The 22885-nt window shown below is 39.0% G+C and overlaps 3 protein-coding genes and 1 long non-coding RNA gene across 7 annotated transcripts in view; 1 reads left to right on the top strand and 3 right to left on the bottom strand.

Moving 5' to 3' along the window:
- Window positions 1-256: 256 nt before the first annotated feature.
- Window positions 257-14370, bottom strand: LOC111461205 (alpha-N-acetylglucosaminidase). Its single transcript, XM_023104713.1, has 19 exons — window positions 14052-14370; window positions 13739-13812; window positions 12677-12888; window positions 12173-12294; window positions 11432-11517; window positions 10826-10920; window positions 10132-10213; window positions 9897-10003; window positions 9161-9191; window positions 7976-8093; window positions 7346-7396; window positions 6049-6158; window positions 5839-5941; window positions 4893-4991; window positions 3608-3718; window positions 2124-2284; window positions 1768-2005; window positions 1590-1668; window positions 257-705 (listed from the first exon to the last, which is right to left on the bottom strand). Exons 1-19 carry the CDS (start codon window positions 14256-14258, stop codon window positions 470-472), a joined length of 2322 nt encoding a protein of 773 aa, XP_022960481.1. The 5' UTR covers window positions 14259-14370; the 3' UTR covers window positions 257-469.
- Window positions 14371-15436: 1066 nt separating this feature from the next.
- LOC111461210 (50S ribosomal protein L1, chloroplastic-like) lies at window positions 15437-20534 on the bottom strand. Its single transcript, XM_023104718.1, has 7 exons — window positions 20045-20534; window positions 18441-18620; window positions 18311-18365; window positions 17262-17389; window positions 16174-16257; window positions 15939-16064; window positions 15437-15839 (listed from the first exon to the last, which is right to left on the bottom strand). The coding sequence occupies exons 1-7, from the start codon at window positions 20396-20398 to the stop codon at window positions 15699-15701; spliced, it is 1068 nt and encodes a 355-aa protein (XP_022960486.1). The 5' UTR covers window positions 20399-20534; the 3' UTR covers window positions 15437-15698.
- The window catches only part of LOC111461212, a 14599-nt gene continuing 12088 nt past the window's right edge, over window positions 20375-22885 (top strand). The window contains exons 1-2 of the long non-coding RNA XR_002713539.1: window positions 20375-20440; window positions 21441-21444. This is a non-coding gene — a long non-coding RNA (uncharacterized LOC111461212). The remainder of the gene's footprint in view (window positions 20441-21440; window positions 21445-22885) is intronic.
- LOC111461211 (N-terminal acetyltransferase A complex catalytic subunit NAA10-like) overlaps window positions 22074-22885 on the bottom strand; it is a 2245-nt gene continuing 1433 nt past the window's right edge. Inside the window, exon 2 of one of the 4 annotated variants that reach the window (XM_023104723.1) lies at window positions 22074-22088. The gene's annotated coding sequence lies outside the window, so the exon portion shown is untranslated. Of the gene's footprint in view, window positions 22089-22692 lie in introns of those variants that run through there. The other 3 variants (XM_023104722.1, XM_023104720.1, XM_023104721.1) reach the window with 3 other exon arrangements.

Below are 22885 nucleotides of genomic sequence, written 5' to 3'. Positions count from 1 at the left end.
ATTTTAAATTTTAAGGACCAAATTATTAGATACATTGTTATAACAATTGAAAGTGCAAGAACTAAACAGTTAGAATTCAAATCTCGCATTTCGCAACTTAGAAGTGTTTTACGTACCTCAGCAATATGTCGGAGAGTTCAAGGATCTAGATGCTCTTGTTGGCGACTACATGATCGATTACCGAGTAGCTGTGGAGATGGATTTGCTCTAAATTTGCAGAGAATAGTTGCATAAACGACGAGCAATACTATATTTCTTAACGAGAAAACGAGCTTTCATTGAGAAAAACGAAATAAAAACGAAGGCACCGAAGGGACAGAGACAGAACATTAGAGTTCACAAGGGATCTCATTGCAACACAGAAACAACTGACAGAGACAAAGAAAAACCTTGACATGGGAAGAAGGAAAAGACAAAGAACTGAAATGGTCATACCATGTTTGTTCTGGAAGAACATAGAGAAGTTGTCTCAACCAAAGTACTTTTCATAGAAGGCTCTAGAAATAGCAATTGGATTTCCTTCAGCTTTAACTGGGTATGTTTCTGAAGCAGCTTGCCATTTGTTTGAGAACAGAATCCATTCTCTTCTCCACTCTTCCAAATGGAAGCTCTCGTTTTTTCTCAGGCTTTTTGATACGTAATAAAAGTATGTCAAAGCTCTCGGAAGATAGTAGCCTTCAACAAGCCCACTCCAGTACTTATTTGCTGATAAAGAGCACAACAATATGTTCATTTGAAAGAGAGGGCATGAAATATAATAGTATTTGTAACGGCCCAAACCCGCCGCTAGCAGATATTGTACTCTTTGGGCTTTCCCTTCAAGGGCTTCCCCTTAAGGTTTTAAAACGTGTCTGTTAGGGAGACGTTTCCACACCTTTACAAGGAATGCTTCGTTCCCCTCTCCAACCGATGTGAGATCTCACAATCCACCACCCTTGTGGCCCAACGTCCCCGCTGGCGCACCATCCAGTGACTGGATCTAATACCATTTGTAACAGCCCAAACCCACCGCTAGTAGATATTATCCTTTTTGGGCTTTCCCTTCAAGGTTTTAAAAGGCGCCTGCTAGAGAGAGGTTTTCACATCTTTATAAGGAATGCTTTGTTCGCCTCTCCAATCAATGTGGGATCTCACAATCCACCCCTCGGGGCCCAACGTCCTCGCTAGCACACCGTCCAATGACTAGCTCTGATACTGTTTGTAACAGCCCAAACCCACCGCTAACAGATATTGTCCTCTTTGGGTTTGACTACGCCTCAAGGTTTTAAAATGCGTCTGCTAGAAAGAGGTTTTCACACCTTTATAAGGAATGCTTCGTTCCCCTCTCCAACCATGTGGGATCTCACAATCCACCCCCTTGGAGCCCAGCGTCCTCGTTGGCACACCGCCCGGTGACGGCTCTGATACCATTTGTAACAACCCAAACTCACCGCTAGCAGATATTGTCTTCTTTGGATTTTCCCTTCAAGGACTTTCCCTCAAGATTTTAAAACGCATCTGCTAGGGAGAGGTCTCCACACCCTTATAAACAATGCTACGTTCCCCCCAACCGACGTAGGACCTCACAGTATTAAAGTTCATAATATTACCATAATCATGAAGCTTGCTCTGATTGACCTCAGTGTTATCATACCACATAGTCACTTGAGTTCTTGCATTCCATTCATACTGAATCAAGAAGAGAAAATTTGAAGCTTGCTTTACTTAACCAAAAAAGGTAGCAATATGGTTGAAGTATCATGCCATTAGAAAGGGGTTATTCCTGACCTGCTTCATCTCAGATGGATTTGTGGCAAGCTTCTTTGCACTTTCAAGCCATGTTCCAAGCAGAAAATTTGAATCAGAAGCAAGCAATCTGTCAATATCTCTTATTAATTGAACAAATCTCTTGCTGTGATGATTCAGAGCCGCCACATTCTTGCGCTGAAAAGAAGATATAGCTTTCAAATATTCCTCATTTGCCAGCTTCCCTAGCACTTGCCGCGTTAAGTCAACCAAGTCATATCTGTTCAATGACATTCAATAAGGCTTCATTGTTAGCTTCTCTATGAACATGTTGCATTGGATCTTATCAGACATCCTTACGACTCGACCGTATGCATATGGAAAACGTGCCGTTTTACCTATATGTAGCGCTGTTGCGGAGATTATCACCGGCTTTAAGGAGTAGCTGCAAGGCATTGATAACCTCCTGAGTGGAATACCATAGATGTGGCATTTTCTGATCAAAGCTTGAAGATGGATCCCAATCTGGAAGTTTGACGATGAAATCATTGTTATGGTCCTGGAAAACGACAAGTTCAAAGGAATGGATCAGTGAAATCAGGCAAGACGGAGTTAACTGGACAGAAAACATGGTAGAAGCACACATATTAGTTTAAATCCATATTGGATAGTGTCACAATCGCACTTTTCTTGGTAGCGGACTTTGCGATTGTGCAGAACTCACTCCCAACCCCGAGTGAGTCAAGCCAATCTGAATTCGTGTTGCCTACCGCCGAACAATGTATGCTCAAGCCTCTAGCCCCGTTTTGAGAAGAAGGTTTTAGAAAACAGGGGCAGAGGAATTTTTGAAAGAGAGTTTGAAAGCAAGATTGAAAGAAGGTTTTGAAAGCAATGTTATAGGCTATAATTGACAAAGGAAACACGAGGAATTTTTGAAAGAGAGTTTGAAAGCAAGATTGAAAGAAGGTTTTGAAAGCAATGTTATAGGCTATAATTGACAAAGGAAACACGACTTATATAGCATATAACTCCAGGTGGGGAGAACTGACAATTAGTAGCATCCCGCTTGTTACGACCCAGATCCACCGCTAGCAGATATTGTCCTTTTTGGGCTTTTCCTTTCCGGTTTTCCCTCAAGGCTTTAAAAACGCGTCTGATAGGGGAAGGTTTCCACACCCTTATAAAGGGTGATTTGTTCTCCTCCCAACCAATGTGGTACATCACACCGCTATAGTACATTTTGAGGCAATTCAGGTCAGGCAGGCCTAGACGTGATTTCGCCGAACAGTCACAGAGAGAATTAACGACTAGTCGCATCCCCCTATAATACATTTTGAGGCGATTCAAGTATAGCAAACCTAGACGTGATTTCGCCAAACAGTCATATAAACAAAAAATACAATAGTAAGGCAATACAACATGATATCAAATAAAGGGTTTGGCGTGACATGAGCATGCGGTCATAAACAACACACCTTGGACGAGCACGACCGGGACACATAGCTCACCCGTATCAAGTCTTCAAGACACAAACATTAAATGCAACAAATCCAGTAAAAATAAAAAGACAAGATAAGTGTGCATTTCATCGTGTTAACTAAATGATTCCCTTGAATTAGAAATAAGAATAGTCTCCAAAGTTTAACAATTTCAACAGTCTCCAAAGTTTAACAATTTCAACAGAGCTTTTTAGGCAAAACAACCAATTTTCACGATTTCGAAAAATAGTCGAATCTACACGTAACTAGTTTGAGACGACTTTAGAAAAAACTGCTTCTACTTGAAGCACTTCTAAAGGCTTTTTTAAGAACTTTCAAGGTTATTTTTATGGTTAAACAATATAAATTTATTTTCTGAACATTATGCCTCAACTTTTACATACCGCAATGCCATCAGTGCAATTGTAAATTGTATGATAAAGAATGTTCCAAGCTGCCTCGACGTAACGATCTGCTTTGCCATAACGACAACGGGAGTAGGTCTTCAACCAATCCTACAGGTGATTACAAGATTTCATTATGGCCCTTATATGATCATCATAGAATTATTTCATGGAAGGTTACATAAATCCATTATATGCAAGAACACTCAATTGTGGCAGCAGTAGATATTACAGGAGAAGAAGGCTGCTAACAGATATTGTCCGCTTTGGCCTGTTACGTATCGCCGTCTGCCTCAGGGTTTTAAAACGCGTATACTAGGGAGAGGTTTCCACACCCTTATAAGGAATGCTTAGTTCTCCTCTCCAACCGATGTGAGACCTAACAATCCACCCCCTAAAGGGTCCAGCGTCCTTGCTGGCACACCGCCCTGAACCTAACTTCGATACCATTTGTAACAGCCCAATTCCACCACTAGCAGATATTGTCCGCGTTACATATCGCTGTCAATCTCACAGTTTTAAAACGCGTTTGCTAGGGAGAGGTTTTCACACCCTTATAAGGAATGCTTCATTCTCCTCTCCAACCAATGTGGGACCTAACAATCCACCCCCTTAGGGGGTCTAGCGTCCTCACTGGCACACTGCCTTGAACCTGGCTCTAATACCATTTGTAACAGCCCAATTCCACCGCTAGCAGATATTGTCCGTGTTACATATCGTTGTCAGTCTCATGGTTTTAAAACGCGTCTGTTAGGGAGAGGTTTGCACACCCTTATAAGAAATGCTTTGTTCCCCTCTTCACATTAAAATAGCATGAAGTTTCTTTCAAACCAAGATATTGTGGTTCTTCATATTTTTATCTCCGAGTGGTTAAAACATACACGGCTCTGAACCGTGTAAATCTCTATGGTTCCTTCAAATTCTCTCATCTATGGAGAGAACTGTGCTAGGATTGACAAACTACTAAAAAAGCCAACATCTAATAAGCTATCACCAAATTATACAAGTTGCAATATTATAACAACTCAAGCCCACCGCTAGCAGATATTGTCTTCTTTGGGCTTTCCCTTTCCGAGCTTCCCCTCAAGGTTTTAAAACACATCTGTTAGGGAGAGGTTTCCACACTCTTATAAGGAATACTTTGCTCTCCTCTCCGACAGATGTGCGATCTCATAATGGTGTGAATCACTGAACATAGATATTGCCTCAACTATGTATTTCTTTTTCAAAGAAAACAGAAACCATTCATTGATAAACTATTAAAAGGCATTTAGATCAAAACTACCTGGACTTCAACTTTTTTGCTGCGAAATGCCATTTCAGACATCAATTCATAAACGACCGAATTATGCTCTATTCCTTCCATGCACATGCCAACGCCAACCTACCATAGGGAAGGAAACACCATGTGTAAGAGGATCATATCAAGAGATCCAATCTTTACATTCTATGTTCACATGCATGAATGGGACGAAATGAAGACATATAGAACTATGGTCGACAAAATATACAGCGAACAAACATATCTTATGTTCTCTAAGAAATATTAGCTAGCTACATGCTCATAGGAGTGTTGAGGATTGTTGGGAGGAAGTCCCATATTGGCTAATTAAGAGGATGATGATGGGTTTATAAGTAAGGAATACTATCTTCATTGGTATGAGGCCTTTTAAGAAAATCAAAAGTAAAGCCATGAGAATTTATGCTCAAAGTGGACAATATCATACCATTGTGGAGGTACATGATTCCTAACATGGTATTAGAGTCATACCCTTAACTTAGTAATGTCAATAGAATCCTTAAATGTTGAGCAAAGAAGCTGTGAGCCTCGAAAGTGTAGTAAAAAAGTGACTCAAGTGTCGAACAAAGGGTGTACTTTGTTCGAGGGCTCCAAGAAAGGAGTCGAGCCTCAATTAAGGGGAGGCTGTTTGAGGGCTCTATAGACCTCAAGGGAGGCTCTATGGTGTATTTTATTCGAGGGGAGGATTGTTGGGAGGGAGTCCCACATTGGCTAATTAAGAGGATGATCATGGGTTTATAAGTAAGGAATACTCTCTCCATTGGTATGAGGCCTTTTAGAGAAACCAAAAGCAAAACCACGAGAGTTTATGCTCAAAGTCAACAATATCATACCATTGTGGAGGTCCATGATTCCTAACAAGGAGTTCATGTGCAAAATGCATCACGTACATAAGACCTTAGTAAATTATACAATACAGAATTAAACATACCATTGTTGAGTTTTCACTCGCAAGGGCATCGACCGGACCCGAAGAGATTGCATCCAGTACACCATACATTTCTATATTTCCACCAAAGTTATGCAACATACACCTGAAATCAAACTAAGTTTTAATAAACTAGTGAAATAAAAACATCGAAAGGACATTGTTGAGACGTTCCGATGCTTCTTTGAAAATGTTAAGAAATGGGTTACTGACCATACATAGGGTGTGCCATAAAATTGAGATGATGTTTTCCAAATAGGCTTGACGTCCGCAAAAAGATCAAGAACAATCATTTTCCCAAATGGGACTGAATGAAGTAGTGCCTGCAGATCCCATAAAAGATGGCTAATAATGGTATTATGAGACAACTAAAAGGCCAGAAAAAGAGTCATTTTGACATTAATTAGATATTTACATTCAGCATATGTTGCTAGCACTTAATAGTTTGACCGTGGATTACATAACAGGCACAGGAAAAAGACAACGTTGTAACAGCTCAAGCCCACAGCTAGCAGATATTGTTCTATTTGGGCTTCCCCTCAAGGTTTTTAAAATGTGTATGCTAGGGAAAGGTTTCTACGTCCTTATAAAGAATGCTTCGTTCTCCTTCCCAACCGATGTGGGATCTCACAATCCACCCATTTTCAAGGTCCAGCGTCCTTGCTGATTCTCGTTCTCCTCCCCAGTCGATGAGGGATCTCACAATCCACCCCCTTCGGGACCAGCATCCTCGCTAGCACACCGCCCGGTATCTAGCTCTGATACCATTTGTAACAGTCCGAGCTCACTGCTAGCCAATATTGTCCTCTTTGGACTTTCCCTTTCGAGCTTCCCTTCATGGTTTTTAAAATGTGTCTGCTAGAGGGGGTTCCCACACCTTATAAAGAATGCTTCGTTCTCCTCCCAACCAATGTCGAATCTCACAATCCACCCCCCTTCGGAGTCCAGCGACTTCGCTAGCACTCGTTCCCCTCTCCAATCATCGTGGGATCTCACAAATAGACCATAGATAAATTATTTTTTGTTAAACCCACTTGGATTTGACATCATCCACCCCCATCAACCCATATTGCAAGCAGATGGGTTCTGATTCCTTTTCTTTGATTCAGCCTACTTTTAGAACTTCTATAAGTTCGTTTTCTGGCCAACGTTCTCTTCCAATTCACGGATACCGAAACACCCTTCATTTCCATCAGCCTCCATTAGACTTCCGAAGTCTAGATCCATGCTCAAGAACGGTTACTCTTAGGACAATTCGAGAGGTACCAATGTATATTCCAAAGCAAGAACTGTATCTCTTTCGATACACCCATATATTTCCCAGCCTCATTCCTGTTCCCCTACCCTAAACAATGCCCTCTAACAACCTCCAACTATCCCACATAACTACAAACCAGTACAACTTTAAACAAGAGATGAGGACATTGGGTGAGACTCTTTAGATCAAATACAACCTTTACCAGTAACAATGACTGTTAAGAAATTCTATGTGGCTTGTGTGCGTACATACTTTCATTTGTTCAGGTTTCCAAAAAGTAGAGTCTGAATAGAAGAGCCATCCCTGCACACAGATAGAACAATCAATTTAATACAAATATAGAAAGAAAAAAAAACTCATCAAACTAAAATCTGTAAAAAGTTTGATTTGCATAAACACCCCCGAAACTTGAATGAACCCGTCTTTCTATTCTACAATTTTGAATCTGCTGAACTCCATAAACAGTGTGGTTACCAAGTTAACCTTTGATATGGTTTCGTTCTAGTTGAACAAAAACAACCATTTATGCCTAGTTTGATGATGATCTTGTTTTTAGCTCTATGTTGTTATAGAATCAAACTTACTCACTAGACATTTATTTTCCTACATTTCTAACTTTTTAAAATAGCCTTTCAAGTTCGAGCGAAATTCCAAAATGAAGTTCCAGAAACCAAAGGATTATAAGAAATAAAATTTTACTCTATAAACAAAAAAGTTTAACCTGAAACCAAAAACAAAACTGTTGTAAAAAAACTTGTTTAGATAGTGAATTTCTTAAAGTTCTTAGTGTTAATGATAGTTCGACTAAGTACACCGTATGCGGCGATGACTAGTCAATTAATTAAGGACACAAAACTATCTATTGTAACATGAGGAGCATACTTGCATAAGCCACACAGCATCCTTATCAGCTTTCACCATGGCTTTATAGACAGAAGCTCCAAGTGATGAAATATATGAAGTGTCATTGGTAGGTGGAGTATTTTCATTGAATGTATCACTGCAATGAACAGGATATATATCATTCAGTTCTCCATGGCAGCAAGATATGATAAATAAGGGAAGTGAAGGAATTTCTCTAAATCTAGTTATTGCAATGATCTGTTAGAGATTAAACTTGTTTCATGCACTTAAATTCTAGTGTTTTTTAACATGTTCCAAAACAACAAGCCTAAGGGTCTTCATTTGGAAACAAGGGACACATTTAGTTCTTTGCTGGAATGAATAATAATGCAAAATGAACTATAGATACCAATCAATTGTTGCCAGCCATTGTGTGAATTCTGTTTTAGATTCAAATTTTTCTCTCTCTCTATCTACTATTGTAATAGCCCAAGCCCACCGTTAGCAGATATTGACTTCTTTGGGCTTTCCCTTCTAGGCTTCCCCTCAAGGTTTTAAAATGCGTCTACTAGGGAGAGGTTTTCACACCATTATAATGAATGTTTCCCCTCTTCAACCAATGTGGGATCTCACAATCCACCCCCCTTGGGACCCAGTGTCCTCGCTGGCACTCCGTCCGGAGTCTAGCTCTGATACCATTTGTAACAGCTCAAGCCCACCGTTAGCAGATATTGTCCTCTTTGGGCTTTTCCTTCTTTGCTTGCCCTCAAGGTTTTAAAACGTCTCTACTAGGGAGAGGTTTCCACATGCTTATAAGGAATGCTTCGTTCCCCTCTCCAACCAATGTTGAATCTCACAACTACTTGGATGCAATTTCATATGCTTCCAAATTGCCCATGGGTTTGTGCACTAACTCATAAAGGGCATTTTGATCCATTTAAACTGTGTTCCTTTGGGAATTGGTATATTTTCCTATATGTAACGGCCCAGATCTACCGCTAGCAGATATTGTCCTCTTTGGGCTTTCCTTTTCAGGCTTCCCCTCAAGGCTTTAAAACGCGACTGCTAGGGGAAGGTTTCCACACCCTTATAAATGGTGGTTCCAACACATCGATCCATATAATATACAGTGACAGGGAAAGTGCTTATCCATCAACAGGAGAACAATATACATCAAGAAACAACGTGATAAAGATAATATTCAGTACTACAAATAATTGTTACCAGTTGTAAATGTCTGTCACATCCCCATACTCTGCAGAAAATACAGAAGATGTGAAAAACAAAAGCATAATAGTTCAATGTCAAAAGTAATGTGTAACTTGAAGAGATATCTTTTGTGAACAATCTATATTCCCAATAGCATGACAACAGCATACTATTAATCAATAAAAATATTTTAACATGCTTAAAGCTGAAATTGATAGGTAGCTAGTTGACATGCATCATATGATCAAACACAACAAATTATACCCGTCTTAAAAGAATGCATCCGTTGCATACAAGCTCCCCATGTAAAGTACGTTGATATGGGGTAGATTCTATTATTTTGAACAATAATTCTAAAAATAATGTCCTTGCTAACTGCATTTAGAATCTTTTTTGTAATTTTATTGTGTTTTCTTTTGATGTGTAAACGCAAATAACCTATTAAAAAAGGGAATCATTATCACTTAAAAAAGCATGAAGTTGCGAATAGCAGCTTTGATGAACACAATACTATTAACTTTTATCATTCATTCAATCTCAATTTTCAACAACGATTTTGAAAAACAATCATTTACTTTCTAATTGTTAACTGAAAAACAGACTATTGTTCTTTCGACATGGTGATAAGCGTGCATGATGAGATACCGATATTAAAGCATGAGAAGAGCAACGACTTGGCCGATAAGCTAAATTTACGTCATAGCAAATTCGAGAAGAGCTTTTAAGTCAAAGCCAACGGATGGAAGTGCACCTTTAATTTGTTGTCTGATAAAAGCCTCCCCAATCTTGACAAACAGAGGATCAGAAGGATTAAGAAGGTATGTACAGCATGTACTAGGATCAGCATTAATTGAATTCCTAACAGGGGAAAACAAAATGGAAAGCTTTAGTTCGTAGAAATTATATTTAGTAATGGGAAACTTATCATAAGAAAAAAAATTTAAGAATTATCATATCCCATATAAAGGAAAACAAAAATGGGATACCAATTTCCTAATCTAGTTATGTCTGCTGAGGGAAATCTTTTGGCCAAAGCTGCTGGAACATTTCCAGAGAATGATGGTAGAACTGAAAAGAAAAGAAAGAAAAGCCTCTGTTAAATAATCAAGTTTACAAACAAAATGACATGATAAATTATCGTCACTTTCTGTAACAGCCCAAGTTCACCGATAGCAGATATTGTCCTCTTTGGGTTTTCCCTTTCGGACTTCCCCTCAAGGTTTTCAAAACACGTCTGCTAGGGAGAGGTTTCCACACCCTTATAAAGGGTGTTTCGTTCTCCTCCCCAACCGATGTGAGATATCACAATTCACCCTCCTTCAAGGCCCAGCGTCCTCGCTGACACTCGTTCCTTTCTCCAATCAATGTGGGACCCCCACCAAATGCACCCCCTTCGGGGCCCAACGTCCTTACTAGCACACTGCCTCGTGTCTACCCCTTTGGGGGACAGCCTCCTCGCTAGCACATCGCCCCGTGTTTGGCTCTGATACCGTGCCCAAGCCCACCGGTAGCAGATATTGTCCTTTTTGGGCTTTCCCTCAAGGTTTTAAAAATGCGTTTGCTAGAGAGAGGTTTCCACGCCCTTATAAAGGATGTTTTGTTCTCCTCCCCAATCGATGTTGGATATCACACTTTCATAACCATTAAGTTATCTTTATCTAATAACTAGAATTAGCAAACCTGGAGTCATCCCCAACTCTCGCATTCTTGAAAGTATCTGTTTCTGTAAAGCTAACTGTTGATCCAACCAATTTTGTGATAGAGGCCCACCCCACCTTTGGTAAGATAGATGTCAGTGTATATGAATGGAACAAAGAAAAGATGAGAACATCAAGGAAAGCCGGATTATCTTCAGTAGCCATCTTAGAATGCATCATGTAAGTTGGAAGTGTTTCTGTAATTGATTTACACTCAAGTCTTAAGAAACATTTCAATTAACAAGTAACGATACAAAACGTAAAGACGAACATTATAAGTTATAACAATTTTTTCGTGATTGAAGGCCACAAAGAAGGCACCAAATAATCTTAATACCCATACTTTTCATCTTCCACAAGTTGAGAGCTTTTCTCATTAATAAGTGCTTAAGAATGCCAATACTTAACAAAGCAACCCACCAATACATGGATGTGCATTCTATAAGTGCTCATATATTTCTATGTAGCATACATGCATAAATTGTAAATAACATGTTTGAGATTGAATATATGACTTCTGGGTAAATTTTTATGTTCTATAGTTCAAGAAGTTTAGGCAAAAAAATCAAGAACAATTAATTTCACCCACCCATGAAGATTTCCCATGCGAGCCCAGGCAAGGAAAGCAGGTCCACCAAAGAAATTGTCCAAATCTTTGACAGTGAGGTTAAAATCCTACAAGTAAAAAAGAAACAAGTAGTGTCACTCAGGTGAAAGTGAAAATATGATAATACTAACTGACAGCGACCCTATGAACACAATTTAGAAAGAGAAAAGAGAGAGAAAAACTAGAGATTATTCACAAAGGGACTCTTAGTTTGGAATGGAGTCCTTGAACATGACCTTTTCTTCCTACAAATAATATGCACGATTTCGAACGGTGAAAAAGAAAACTCCACCAAAAATGGGGAGACTTGTGACAAATGCCTTTGCAAAATGGAAGGACATTAACATCCAAGAAAAAAATAACAAGAACTCTTCAATCCATCTGAACCAGATCCTTACAAGAGTAAATAAACGTTTCAAAACAATCATTTTCTATTTTTTATACTATGTATCATAGTAATTATCCTTTTTCAATTTGGGAGGAGATGCCTGAGTAGACTAAAGCGTCGGATTGCTAATCCGTTGTACGAGTTTTTTGAACGGAGGGTTCGAATCCCTCTTATTATACTCAACAGTGCCTGTCTCCAAAAGTTCATCCTATTTCGAGTCGTTCTATTCTCTAGTCCCAACCTAGTTGGAATCTCAACTCTAAAAATTAAATTTGAATCTCAAGAAGGTGCAGATTTGGTTCCTAAAATAAAATAAGGTCTTGGTAATTGCTCACCCTGAAAACACTTCTCCAAATTGATTCTTGCCCAGTGAATGCCAAAGGTAGGTTAATTCCATGGAGGGCCATCCAGTCTATCTCTTTCTCCCATCTTTCCCAATCCCACCACACATAGGAATCTGAAAAGTGGATTAAAATATCGGATAATACTCGAAAAGAAAAAGATGTGTTATCTAACTGATCTCTAGTTCAATAAGCATAAATGTAAATACTTATCATTTAAAGAGAAGAAAAACCAAGAAGATTAAAGAATTGTGATGAGCATGATATTGATTTCATGGATTGATATCCAGGAAGTCTTTGATTCAGTTTTCTATCCCTTCTTGATATGGTAATCATCTTCCTCAATCTACTTTTCCCCCCTCACATTCACCAAAAATGAACTTTATTTAGCATATTCTATATAATTTAAAGAAAAAATCCTTTGCATGCTAGAACTTGACATTCATAACTCTTAACACAGAGGTCGAATCAAATCACAAATAAGAAATCAGCACTTACAGCTTGAAGTAACAACATTTTGGTAATAGTTCCATGGCACGGGCCGCTTAACCACAACTCCGTTACCCTCTAAAAGAGGCAGAGATCCTGGTTTAGGAATAGAAGCTAATTGAACTCCACCAGTCTTGTCCCAGGAAACATGAGCACCACACCAATATTTTAAGTACCAGTAAAGACCAGACGTAATTTCAACCGCGGTGGTGCCTCGAATCCTTGAGAAGATTGCCAAAAAAAAACTAAAATAAGTAAAATATAGTTCTTAAATCACCATTAAACCCAAAAGCTTGAGCTGATAGGTTATAGTAAATTTAATTATATCGAAACTCTACACTTCTACTAACATTTCCCTCTAGGAGTGGTGATTGGAAGAGTCAACCATTCTATTAACGAACACAGCTAAGCATTACATAATGAATAGAAGGGCAAGTGATCAAAATTAAGTTAAAGCATCTTAACCATTTGTTGGTGGAAAGGTCAACGAAACACTTGTTGAGGATTGTTGGGGGGAGTCCCATGCTGGCTAATTTAGGGAATGACCATGGGTTTATAAGTAAGGAATACATCTCCATTGGTATGAGGCCTTTTGGGAAAGCCCAAAGCAAAACCATAAGAGCTTATGCTCAAAGTGGACAATATCATACCATTGTGGAGGTTCGTGATTCCTAACATGGTATTAGAGTCATGCCCTTAACTTAGCCATGTCAATAGAATCCTCAAATGTCGAACAAAGAAGTTGTGAGCCTCAAAGATGTAGTCAAAAGTGACTCAAGTGTCGAAGAAAAGGTGTAATTTGTTCGAGAACTCCAGAGAAGGAGTTGAGCCTCGATTAAAGGGAGGCTGTTCGAGGGCTCCATAGGCCTCGGGGAGGGTCTATAGTGAATGATCATGGGTTTATAAGTAAGGAACACATCTCCATTGGTATGAGGCATTTTGGGGAAGCCTAAAGCAAAGTCATGAGAGCTTATGCTCAAAGTGGACAATATTGTACCATTGTGGAGAGTCGTGATTCTTAACAACACTTATTCTTTTCCTTATACTTCATCAATATGAAAGGCAACATACAATATCTCTGCGCCATTACTGCTTGAGGGCTTGAAATTACTTATCAAGAAGCAGCTTCCTCCACCACAAACGTCCTGATGATAAATAGAGAATCAGAAAACACGATTAGAGTTCATTTTTCCCGGAACTGTGAAGAATGCTTAACGTGCTGATTACAGAATACAAAATTAGAATGAAAAGCATAATTAGGGCTCAAAGATTGTGGCACATTTCACATTATCACTTGAGATTTCTCTAAAAATGCGATCGAGATATAAAAACTGAAATTGAACTGAAGAAAACACAAGGAGGGGAAAGTTCCCAATCTTGGTACCCTAGAAACAATCTGAAACTTGAAGCTATCCACATGAGTCGGAAGCAATCGCCGAAGTAGACCCTTCGCCGCAGCTTCCTGAATCGAAGGAGATGAAGTTTTGGAATCCAAACGATGGATTATTGCTTTAATTGCTTCTTGTTCCGATTGAGCAAGTGGAAATACGAAGAGAATCAAAACCAAAATCAAGGAGTTGAACTTCGACATGCTTCGATGGTGTTGTTAGAGAGTGGAGATCAAACCATGAAAGGCTCTGCTCAGCTCAGCTCAGCTCAGTGCTCACCGTTAAAAAGAATAACCAGAAAAGAGTCAACGGAGGTATCATTGGGTCGCACCAAGGTTATTTTTATTATTTTTTATCTGATTTCAATTTAAGTAAAATATATAGAAATTATTTTATTTATTACATGGTTAAAATATAAAATTATGGTTAATTTAAAAAAAAAATTGATAGCTACTAGTTAGATCTCGACAACCTTTTTGGACATTGGTTGTTACATATGGGTTAATTCGACTTTACTCGTTCACCTCTCTTTTCTTTTTCTCAGTAAATAGGCTACAAATAGAATTTACAGGAGAGTAAAATAGATAGCTTGAGCTCGGTTCATAAGAATCAATCATTCTCCTTATACGATATCACCTAATTGAACTGAAAAGTGGTTGATTCAAGTAGAACTGGGATTTCGGGTTCATCTGACATAGTAGCTACAATGGAAGATTCAAAATTCGAGAGTCTAACTTCTTCTACACGAACCAGTTGATGAAATGGGCAGACCCAGGACAGTTCATGTAACAACCCAAACCCACCACTAGCAAATATTATCTTCTTTGAACTTTCCCTTTAGGAGCAAATATTATCTTCTTTGAGCTTTCCCTTTAGGAGTTTTCTCAAGGATTTTAAAATGCGTCAGCTAGGGAGAGGTTTCCAAACTCTTATAAAGAATGTTTCGTTCTTCTTTCCAACCGATGTGGGATCTCACCATCCACTCCCCTTCGAGGTCCAAATTCCTCGTTCTCCTCCCCAACCGATGTGGGATCTCACAATCCACCCCCTTCAAGTCACAGTGTCCTGACGTAGGACCCCTCAATCCACCCTTACAAGGCCCAGCTTCCTTGCCTACACACCGCCTCATGTCTACCCTCTTCAGGGCTCAGCCTCCTCGCTGGCACATCACCAATGTCTAGCTCTAATACCATTTGTAACGGCTCAAACTTACCGCTAGCAGATATTGTTCTCTTTGTACTTTTCCTTTTAGACTTCCTCTCAAGGTTTTTAAAACGCGTTTGTTAGAAAAAAATTTCCACATTCTTAGAAAGAATGTTTTATTTTCGTCTCCAACCGATTTGGGATCGAGACCTTTCTTGAAATAAACAATAATCAGATCACATGAATAGATTGATACTGATAATCACAACAAAACTGGGCTACTTTGTATCAGTTCATAAACAAAATGAGTATGCAGTTTCCAAGTTAACTCTTCAACCCAACATGAATCATACAACCTCTCTTCTTTCTTCACAACGCCATACCAACTTTCTTACCATCTCAACAATGTTCGGCCGCTGAAGACGACCGAAAGTCGCATCCGAGAGGGCCGGGATTAAACAAATTGATGAACACATTTACAGGTGTAAGAGTAAAATTGTTCAAGCATTTGATGACGGGATCTTGTAATCGAGCATTTCCCTTGTGTTCAACCGAATCGAAGGCCCCATCGACGAGCATATGTGTGCGCTCTTCCAGTAGACTCCTTTAGCACCTGTTGGCTTGTTTACTTCTACAGATTTCTATTATAGATTAAAGTGAACCGTATCAATAAAGCAAAGAAAAGCGAGTTTTAGAAATAAATGAAGTTCTTGAGAACTCGAGATGAGGAAAGAACATACTATTGCAGCAAGCAAGTTCACGAGGAGGTCGTCTTCAGAAAAGTCTGCCTTTCCAAAAGGTAAGTGAACAATCCCAGTTTTATCCGCTCTGTATTCGACTTTTCCCTGCTTGAATTCCGCTATAGCCTGGAACAGGACAAGGCTACATCATTCAATATCTCATGGATGAACGCACAGAGTACGATTTCATTGTCGATTTGTGAGGTATACTAATGTAGATAGATCGAACACGTACCTGAGGTATATTGGTTGTGACCGTGCCAGCTTTCGGATTTGGCATCAGTCCTCGAGGTCCTAGAAGCTTCCCTAGACTAGCAACCTAAAACAAATAGAAAGGATAGGACTATATCAAATCAATGGTTCATTTAAAGTTGCTCGAGCTGACTAAAATCTCTCAAAATCCGCACCAATTCCGAAGTGAACACCAAAATCGTTCGTAAACGTATCAGTTGGCTTTCAGCACGAGGCCAAGAGAGAATCAATTCTATTCATTTTCTTTTAATCTTTGACATGAATACACGTAACGTATCTTAGCTTAGAAGTCAAGTCATCGATAGTACAAGAGGTCGCCAAGAATATTATCCATACAAGCTTGAAGAAATAGTTATTAGTTGCATATGAGAAAGGTAGCAGATATTGTCTTCTTTGGACTTTCCTTTTCGGGCTTCCTCTCAAAGTTTTTAAAACGACGTCTACTAGGGAGAGGTTTCTACACCCTTATAAAGAATGCTTTGTTCCCCTCTCTAACCGATGTGGGATCTCACAATCCACCCCTTTTAGGAGCCCAGCGTCCTCGTTGGCACACCGCCCGATATCTAATTCTAATACCATTTGTAACACTAAGCCTATCGTTAGCAAATTGTCCTTTTGGGGCTTTCCTTTTCGGGTCTCCCCTCAAGGTTTTTAAAACGCGTCGGCTAGAGAGAGACTTCCACACCCTTATAAGGAACGCTTCGTACCCCTCCCCAACTGATGTGGGATCTCACAATCCACCCTCCTTGGGGACCCAGTATCCTCACTGGCCCACCGCCCAGTACTTAGCTCTAATACCATTTGTAACCGCCTAAGTCAAGTACTAGCATATATTGTCCTCTTTGGGCTTTCCTTTTTCAGCTTTCCCTTCAAGGTTTTTAAAACGCGTCCACTAGGGAGAGGTTTTCATGCCCTTATAAGGAATGTTTCGTTCCCCTCTCCAACCGATGAGCACTTAATTTCAAATTAAACCGTAAAATATACTTCAATCCTATTGAATGTTATTAGAATTATGTATAGTGTTGGAAAGCCAGCTTAGTATATGATAGGAACAAGATGTAAGAACCATACCTTTGGCATCATATCAGGTGAGGCAATTAACTTATCAAATTCCATAAACCCTCCTTTAATCTGTTCTATCAAATCCTCACCACCTACCAAATCTGCTCCTGCATTTTTCGCTTCGTCGAATTTTTCGCCTATATAATTTTGAAAGCAACGAGATAATTCCAAGTGAGAAAAAGAAAATGAAAACATCAAGAAGAAAAGAAACACCCCGAAAAGCAATGAGATAACTCCTAGTTGGATCAGAAAACTCGATTTTTTAAGATTCACGGAAGGCCGAAACTAATGATCAAGAGTTGCATATGAACGAGGCAGGATGTCGCATTTAATACCAATATTTGATGGAATTTTCAGAAGTCTATTCCAAATTCAACGGAGAATTCGACTTCAATACTCTTGATTCAATTTGATGTATGAGTTCTTCGTTAAGTTTCTAAGTTTATCATTTCTTATGGGTTGCATGGTATTTCACTTCACTTTTCTTTTCCGACTTTGAGTAGTGCTATATATAGTAAACTGAACCATATATCTATATATATACATGTATACATGTATACATGTAGTATACATGTATATATGTATACATGTATACAGTATAGATAACTATATCTGGTAAAGTTATATATAGTAAACTGAATCAGTCAATACTTTAGCTATAAATGGCTATTATCTTGTAAAGCTAAATGAACTATATATGGTCTATAGTAAATTGAACCGCTATAAGTAGAGCTATATATTAGTAAACTGAACCATATATAAATGTACTTTTCACTCCTTACATTTCCTCTCCTGTTTTTTGTGTTCATCTAGATCGAGTGCGTGTCGCTGTGCGATCCTAACAACACTATGCAGACAATAATATCCATTAAGGTTCATATAACTAGTTGTATCAAATGTAAATATCTTTTCCCCAATGGTCTCACGATAACGAAATAATGGTTCTTCAAAAGTGAAAGAAACCGAACCAAAGCTCATTGAAAACTCACGTTACTTCTAACATCGAATGTTATATCCTAACCAACGAAGATATCGCTCGAGTTAAATTTAGTACTTACCTTGAGTAAGAACAGCTACCTTGACTGTCTGCCCAGTTCCCTTGGGCAGATTAACCTGTAAGAAAGGTAAGCATTGATGATGAAGGACATAGATATAGTAGAATCAAGTAGGGGTTGGACTTAAACTTACTGTTGCTCTCAGCTGTTGATCGTTATATTTCGGATCGATGTTTAGTCGAAAATGGGCTTCGGCGGTTTCCACAAATTTCGTGCTACACATTTGTTTCAACAAAGATATTGCTGTTTTCAGGTCATACTCTTTTTTGCTTTCCCTCAGTTTTTGAATCTCCAGGAACCTCTTTGACCTGGTCTGCATGTTTAAAGAACACAAGTTCATGTAAGAGCTGATGCAGCAGTGATGAACAAAGGTGAAAAATGCATATTTTAAGAACATGGCTAAGAATATGAACTGAAAGTAAGCCTTATATCGTTTATGAACCTCTCAAAGTAGAACTTTTAAAGAAAAGAAGATGAAGAAAATATGGATAATAACTAGCTGCAAAGGCTGATGCTGCAAAGGAGAATAACAAAGAAATAGAACTCGACCGCCCTATTGCTAGCGTTTTCTTTCAACCTCAAATGGTTCTCGATCAACTAACGAAGGCATAATCGGAAATAGATATGATACGAACTTGTAATAGTCAAAGCCTACCGCTAGTAGATATTGTCCGTTTTGGCCCGTTACGTATTGTCGTCCGCCTCACGGTTTTAAAACGCGTCTACTAGGGAGAGGTTTCCACACCCTTATAAGGAATGCTTTGTTCCCTTCTCCAACTAATGTGGGATCTCACAATCCACCCCCTTAGAGGCTAGCATCCTTGATGGTACACTGTCCGGTGTTTGGCTCTGATACTGTTTGTAACAGTCCAAGCTCACTGCTAGTAGATATTGTACGCCTTGGTCCATTACATATCATCGTTAGCCTCACGATTTTAAAACACGTCTATTAGGGAGAGGTTTCCACATCCTTATAAGGAATGTTTCGTTCACTTCTCCAACCGATGTGTGATCTCACAATCCACTCCCCTTGGGGGTCAGCGTCCTCGCTCGCACACCGCCTGGTGTTTGGCTATGATACCATTTGTAACAGCTCCATTACATTTCATTTCCTCCATCTCCAACCAACGTGGGATCTCACAATCCACTCCCTTGGGGGCCCAGTGTCCTCGCTGGCACATTGCCCGGTGTTTGGCTCTGATACCATTTATAATAGCCTAAGTCCACTGCTAGTAGATATTAGCCGCTTTTGCCCATTACATATCACCGTCAGCCTCATGATTTTAAAACGCATCTACTAGGGAAGGATTTCACACCCTTATAAGGAATGTTTTGTTCCCCTCTCCAACTAACATGGGTTCTCATAGTCCATCTCCCTTAGGGGCCCAGTGTCCTCACTGGTACACCCCCAATGTTTGGCTCTGATACCATTTGTAATCAGTCCAAGCTCACCATTAGTAGATATTGGCCGCTTTGGCCTGCTACGTATCACCATCAGTCTCACAGTTTTAAAATGTACCTAAAAAGAAAAGTTTCCACACCCTTATAAGAAATGTTTCGTTTCCTCGTTTCCTCTCCAACCGAAGTGGGTATTAGAGAACTAGTACTCCCAGAGGATAATGAAACCAGAAGGAGAACAAAGAAAAAAGAAACCTAAAATGAAGCAAAACCCACTAATCAAACACTAAAACAACATCCAAAAAGTCATTCAACAAGATTGAAAACAGGCAAGCTTACCCTGTCCCTTTTAAGAGGCAATGCAGCCTTGCCCTTCTTAATCTTGGGCACAATTAAAGTAGCTGTATTACCCTCTTCTCCATTCTCTTCCACAGCCTCAGGCACCTCAATTTCCGCAGCCAAAGCAGCCACAACCAAATGATCCCTAGATTCTCTCCTAAAATTAAAGTCAACCCAATTGATTGGCTTCCTTCCCCTGCTACGGACAATTAAGGGGTGGAAAATCTTGGCGGTGGAAGGGGCGGCAATGGGTCGGAAGGAGAGAAGGGAAGGAAGGTCTTGAGGGTGAACAGAACAAGTGTGGGCCATCGTAAGGGAAGAGTGCACAGTGGGACAACAAGTGGCCATTGCCATGGCGGGGGAGAAAGCTCAGTCGAAGAAGAATAAGAAGAAGAAGTTTCTCTAGCAGGCTAAGAATACAAAAGAAATGGAAGGGATAAGAGAGGTTTCTGGCAATGGTGGGAGTGAAATGAAATGTACTCTGCATCCATTTCGGGGTTCACCCATCCATCGTTTTATTATTTATTTATTTTTGTTAAAAGATATTTCTAAATTTTTAATATTTTTAAATTTATTATTATATTTAATTTGAATGTCTTGGGAGCTTATAAAAATATCAACATTGATAATAAATTTGAACTCCGTGAAATTAATTTTTTTTTTATTTGTTATTTAAAATTTAAAATGTGTTTAATAGGTCAATACCATTAATTATTATTATTATTATATTTTTTTTTAATGCACAAACAGAATGATAATAATTTTTAAGCAATTTAAATTGTCATCTTTTCTTTGTTATACTAAAAAAATCATAAAATTTTATTTTTAAAATTACAAATTTTGGAACATTTACATATTTAGTTTAGAATTTATTTTAAATAGTTTTAAAGACAAATAAATATGGTAACGGCCTAATTCCGTCAAAAATGTATAAGTTTAGACAATAATTCAACCTAATTTTTCGATATAGAAGTGTAGTAATGGGAGATAAACATCTTATCCATTTGAGGATTGCAGTTGGATGTCCACAACAATCATTTAGTCTTAAAAGTAAATAGTTGTTGTTTTGAACGATTCTAATCTCTACTCGCAAAGGATTGTATCATCAAAGGATTGCCCGAGTGTTTTAGACAGATATTCAAGGAATTCAAAAGTGTAACAACCTATGCCAAAGAAAAAGATCAGGATTCGGAATCTGGATTCGACACTTGATGACCCCAACATTTCCCTGTAATATGGTCACGTTACTTATTTCTCGCTCATACTAACAGATACTAACACAAGTCCTTCCAGCATACTTTCTCACTCACGTGCATCATAAGTGAACAATCAAGAGGGCACCCAACATACAATTGCATTGAACAAAGCATGTTTAACTATAAAGTTACTATAAAAGGAAGGTGTACCTTGTTCCTATAAAGTTCGTATAGATAGTGACTTTCAATTCTTTTAAGCTTTTCTTAATTATCTTACCGTTTAGAGTATCACTCTAATAGGCATACGAATACACAAAAAGACTCTTATTACTCAATTTCAAAAGGAATGTTTCTTGATGCTCTCAATCTAAACAAAGTGGGTTTCAGATAAAAGGGTTTGGCTGATAGCATGCAACCTCAAGCACCCACTGACGCCACATTATACGAACAAAAGTAGTGACACACTCGGTGTAAAACAGAAAATTAGAGGGGTGTGCAACAAGAGACCACAAAGAACAATCCCCCAAGCCCATCTGGCCACTCACCAGGCACCAAAGGTATCTGTTAACATATGATTCTGATGGGAAAACCTCAATGACAATGTACAGGCACCAACTCCATGTTGGGCCTAATTAACTTGACATCATTACAATACTCTTCACTACTACTTCATAGAACATGACCCCATTTACCACGGCATTACGAATCAAACAATGTAAACATCCAGATCTTCTTTCAGCTTTTTCGAACAATAACCAAGGACTTATCTTATTTGACAGTGATTGAACTTAAGTGTTCTTCCAAATCCACTTAACAATGAGATTCCAAACGACATTAGGAACACGTACCTGGTAAAGAGGAGAAGCCAACCCCCAAACGAAGAGATAAGTATGACTATATCACTGCTAAGAATTCAAAAATATCACATATAACCATCTAAGTTTTCCGTTAGTAGATATTATTTTTTTGGGCTTTCCTTTTCGGGTTTTCTCTCAATGTTTTTAAAGCGCGTTTGTTAGGGAGAAGTTTCCACATCCTTCATCCTTCGTTCTTCTCCCCAACCAATGTGCACAACCCACTCCCTTCGGGGCCAGCGTCCTCGCTGGCACTTGTTCCCTTTTCCAATCGATGTGGGATCCCCCAATCCACCCCTTGAGGTCCAGCGTCTTTGCTGGCACACCGCCTCGTGTCCACCCACTTCGAGGCTCAACCTCTTCATTGGCACATCGCCCAGTGTCTGGCTCTAATACCATTTGTAACAATTCAAGCCCTCCACTAGTAGTTATCGTCCTCTTTTTGAACTTTCCCACCCAAGATTTCCCTCAAAGTTTTTAAAACGTGCTTGTTATGGAGAGGTTTCCCTCTATTCTCCTCCCTAACCTAATAGTGAAGTTAAAACGTTTTTAAAACGTGCTTTCCCGATCTCACATCACATGTCCAGAATGGCAGAATACAGACACGAACAAATAATAGTGAAGTTAAAGCCATTGGAGTTTCTCAGCCAGGGTATTAATCAACAACTGCATCGGACAAGTATGTAAACAAACAAGTACTGATAATCCTCAACGCAGAATTTGATAATCAAATCACAGACAAGTTACCAATTTCTTATTAAGAACACGTCTCAAAAAAAAAAAAAAAAAAA

This window comes from Cucurbita moschata, unplaced genomic scaffold (genome assembly GCF_002738365.1).
Source record: "Cucurbita moschata cultivar Rifu unplaced genomic scaffold, Cmos_1.0 Cmo_Scf00024, whole genome shotgun sequence".
Lineage (NCBI taxonomy): Eukaryota > Viridiplantae > Streptophyta > Magnoliopsida > Cucurbitales > Cucurbitaceae > Cucurbita > Cucurbita moschata.
The sequence above is the reverse complement of the archived record's forward strand: the minus strand, read 5'-3'. Positions and strand labels throughout refer to the sequence as shown.

Coding starts and splice junctions, on each gene's coding strand:
- LOC111461205 (XM_023104713.1), bottom strand. CDS start 14,258: ATGTCGAAGTTCAACTCCTTGATTTTGGTTTTGATTCTCTTCGTATTT. Junction 12,889..13,738: donor AGTAATGGCGCAGAGATATT/GTATGTTGCCTT, acceptor AATCTTCTCAAG/GATTCGAGGCACCACCGCGG. Junction 706..1,589: donor GAGCAAGCTTCATGATTATG/GTAATATTATGA, acceptor GCTCTTTATCAG/CAAATAAGTACTGGAGTGGG.
- LOC111461210 (XM_023104718.1), bottom strand. CDS start 20,398: ATGGCAATGGCCACTTGTTGTCCCACTGTGCACTCTTCCCTTACGATG. Junction 18,621..20,044: donor TGCCTCTTAAAAGGGACAGG/GTAAGCTTGCCT, acceptor TTAAACATGCAG/ACCAGGTCAAAGAGGTTCCT. Junction 16,065..16,173: donor TCACAACCAATATACCTCAG/GTACGTGTTCGA, acceptor GTCCTGTTCCAG/GCTATAGCGGAATTCAAGCA.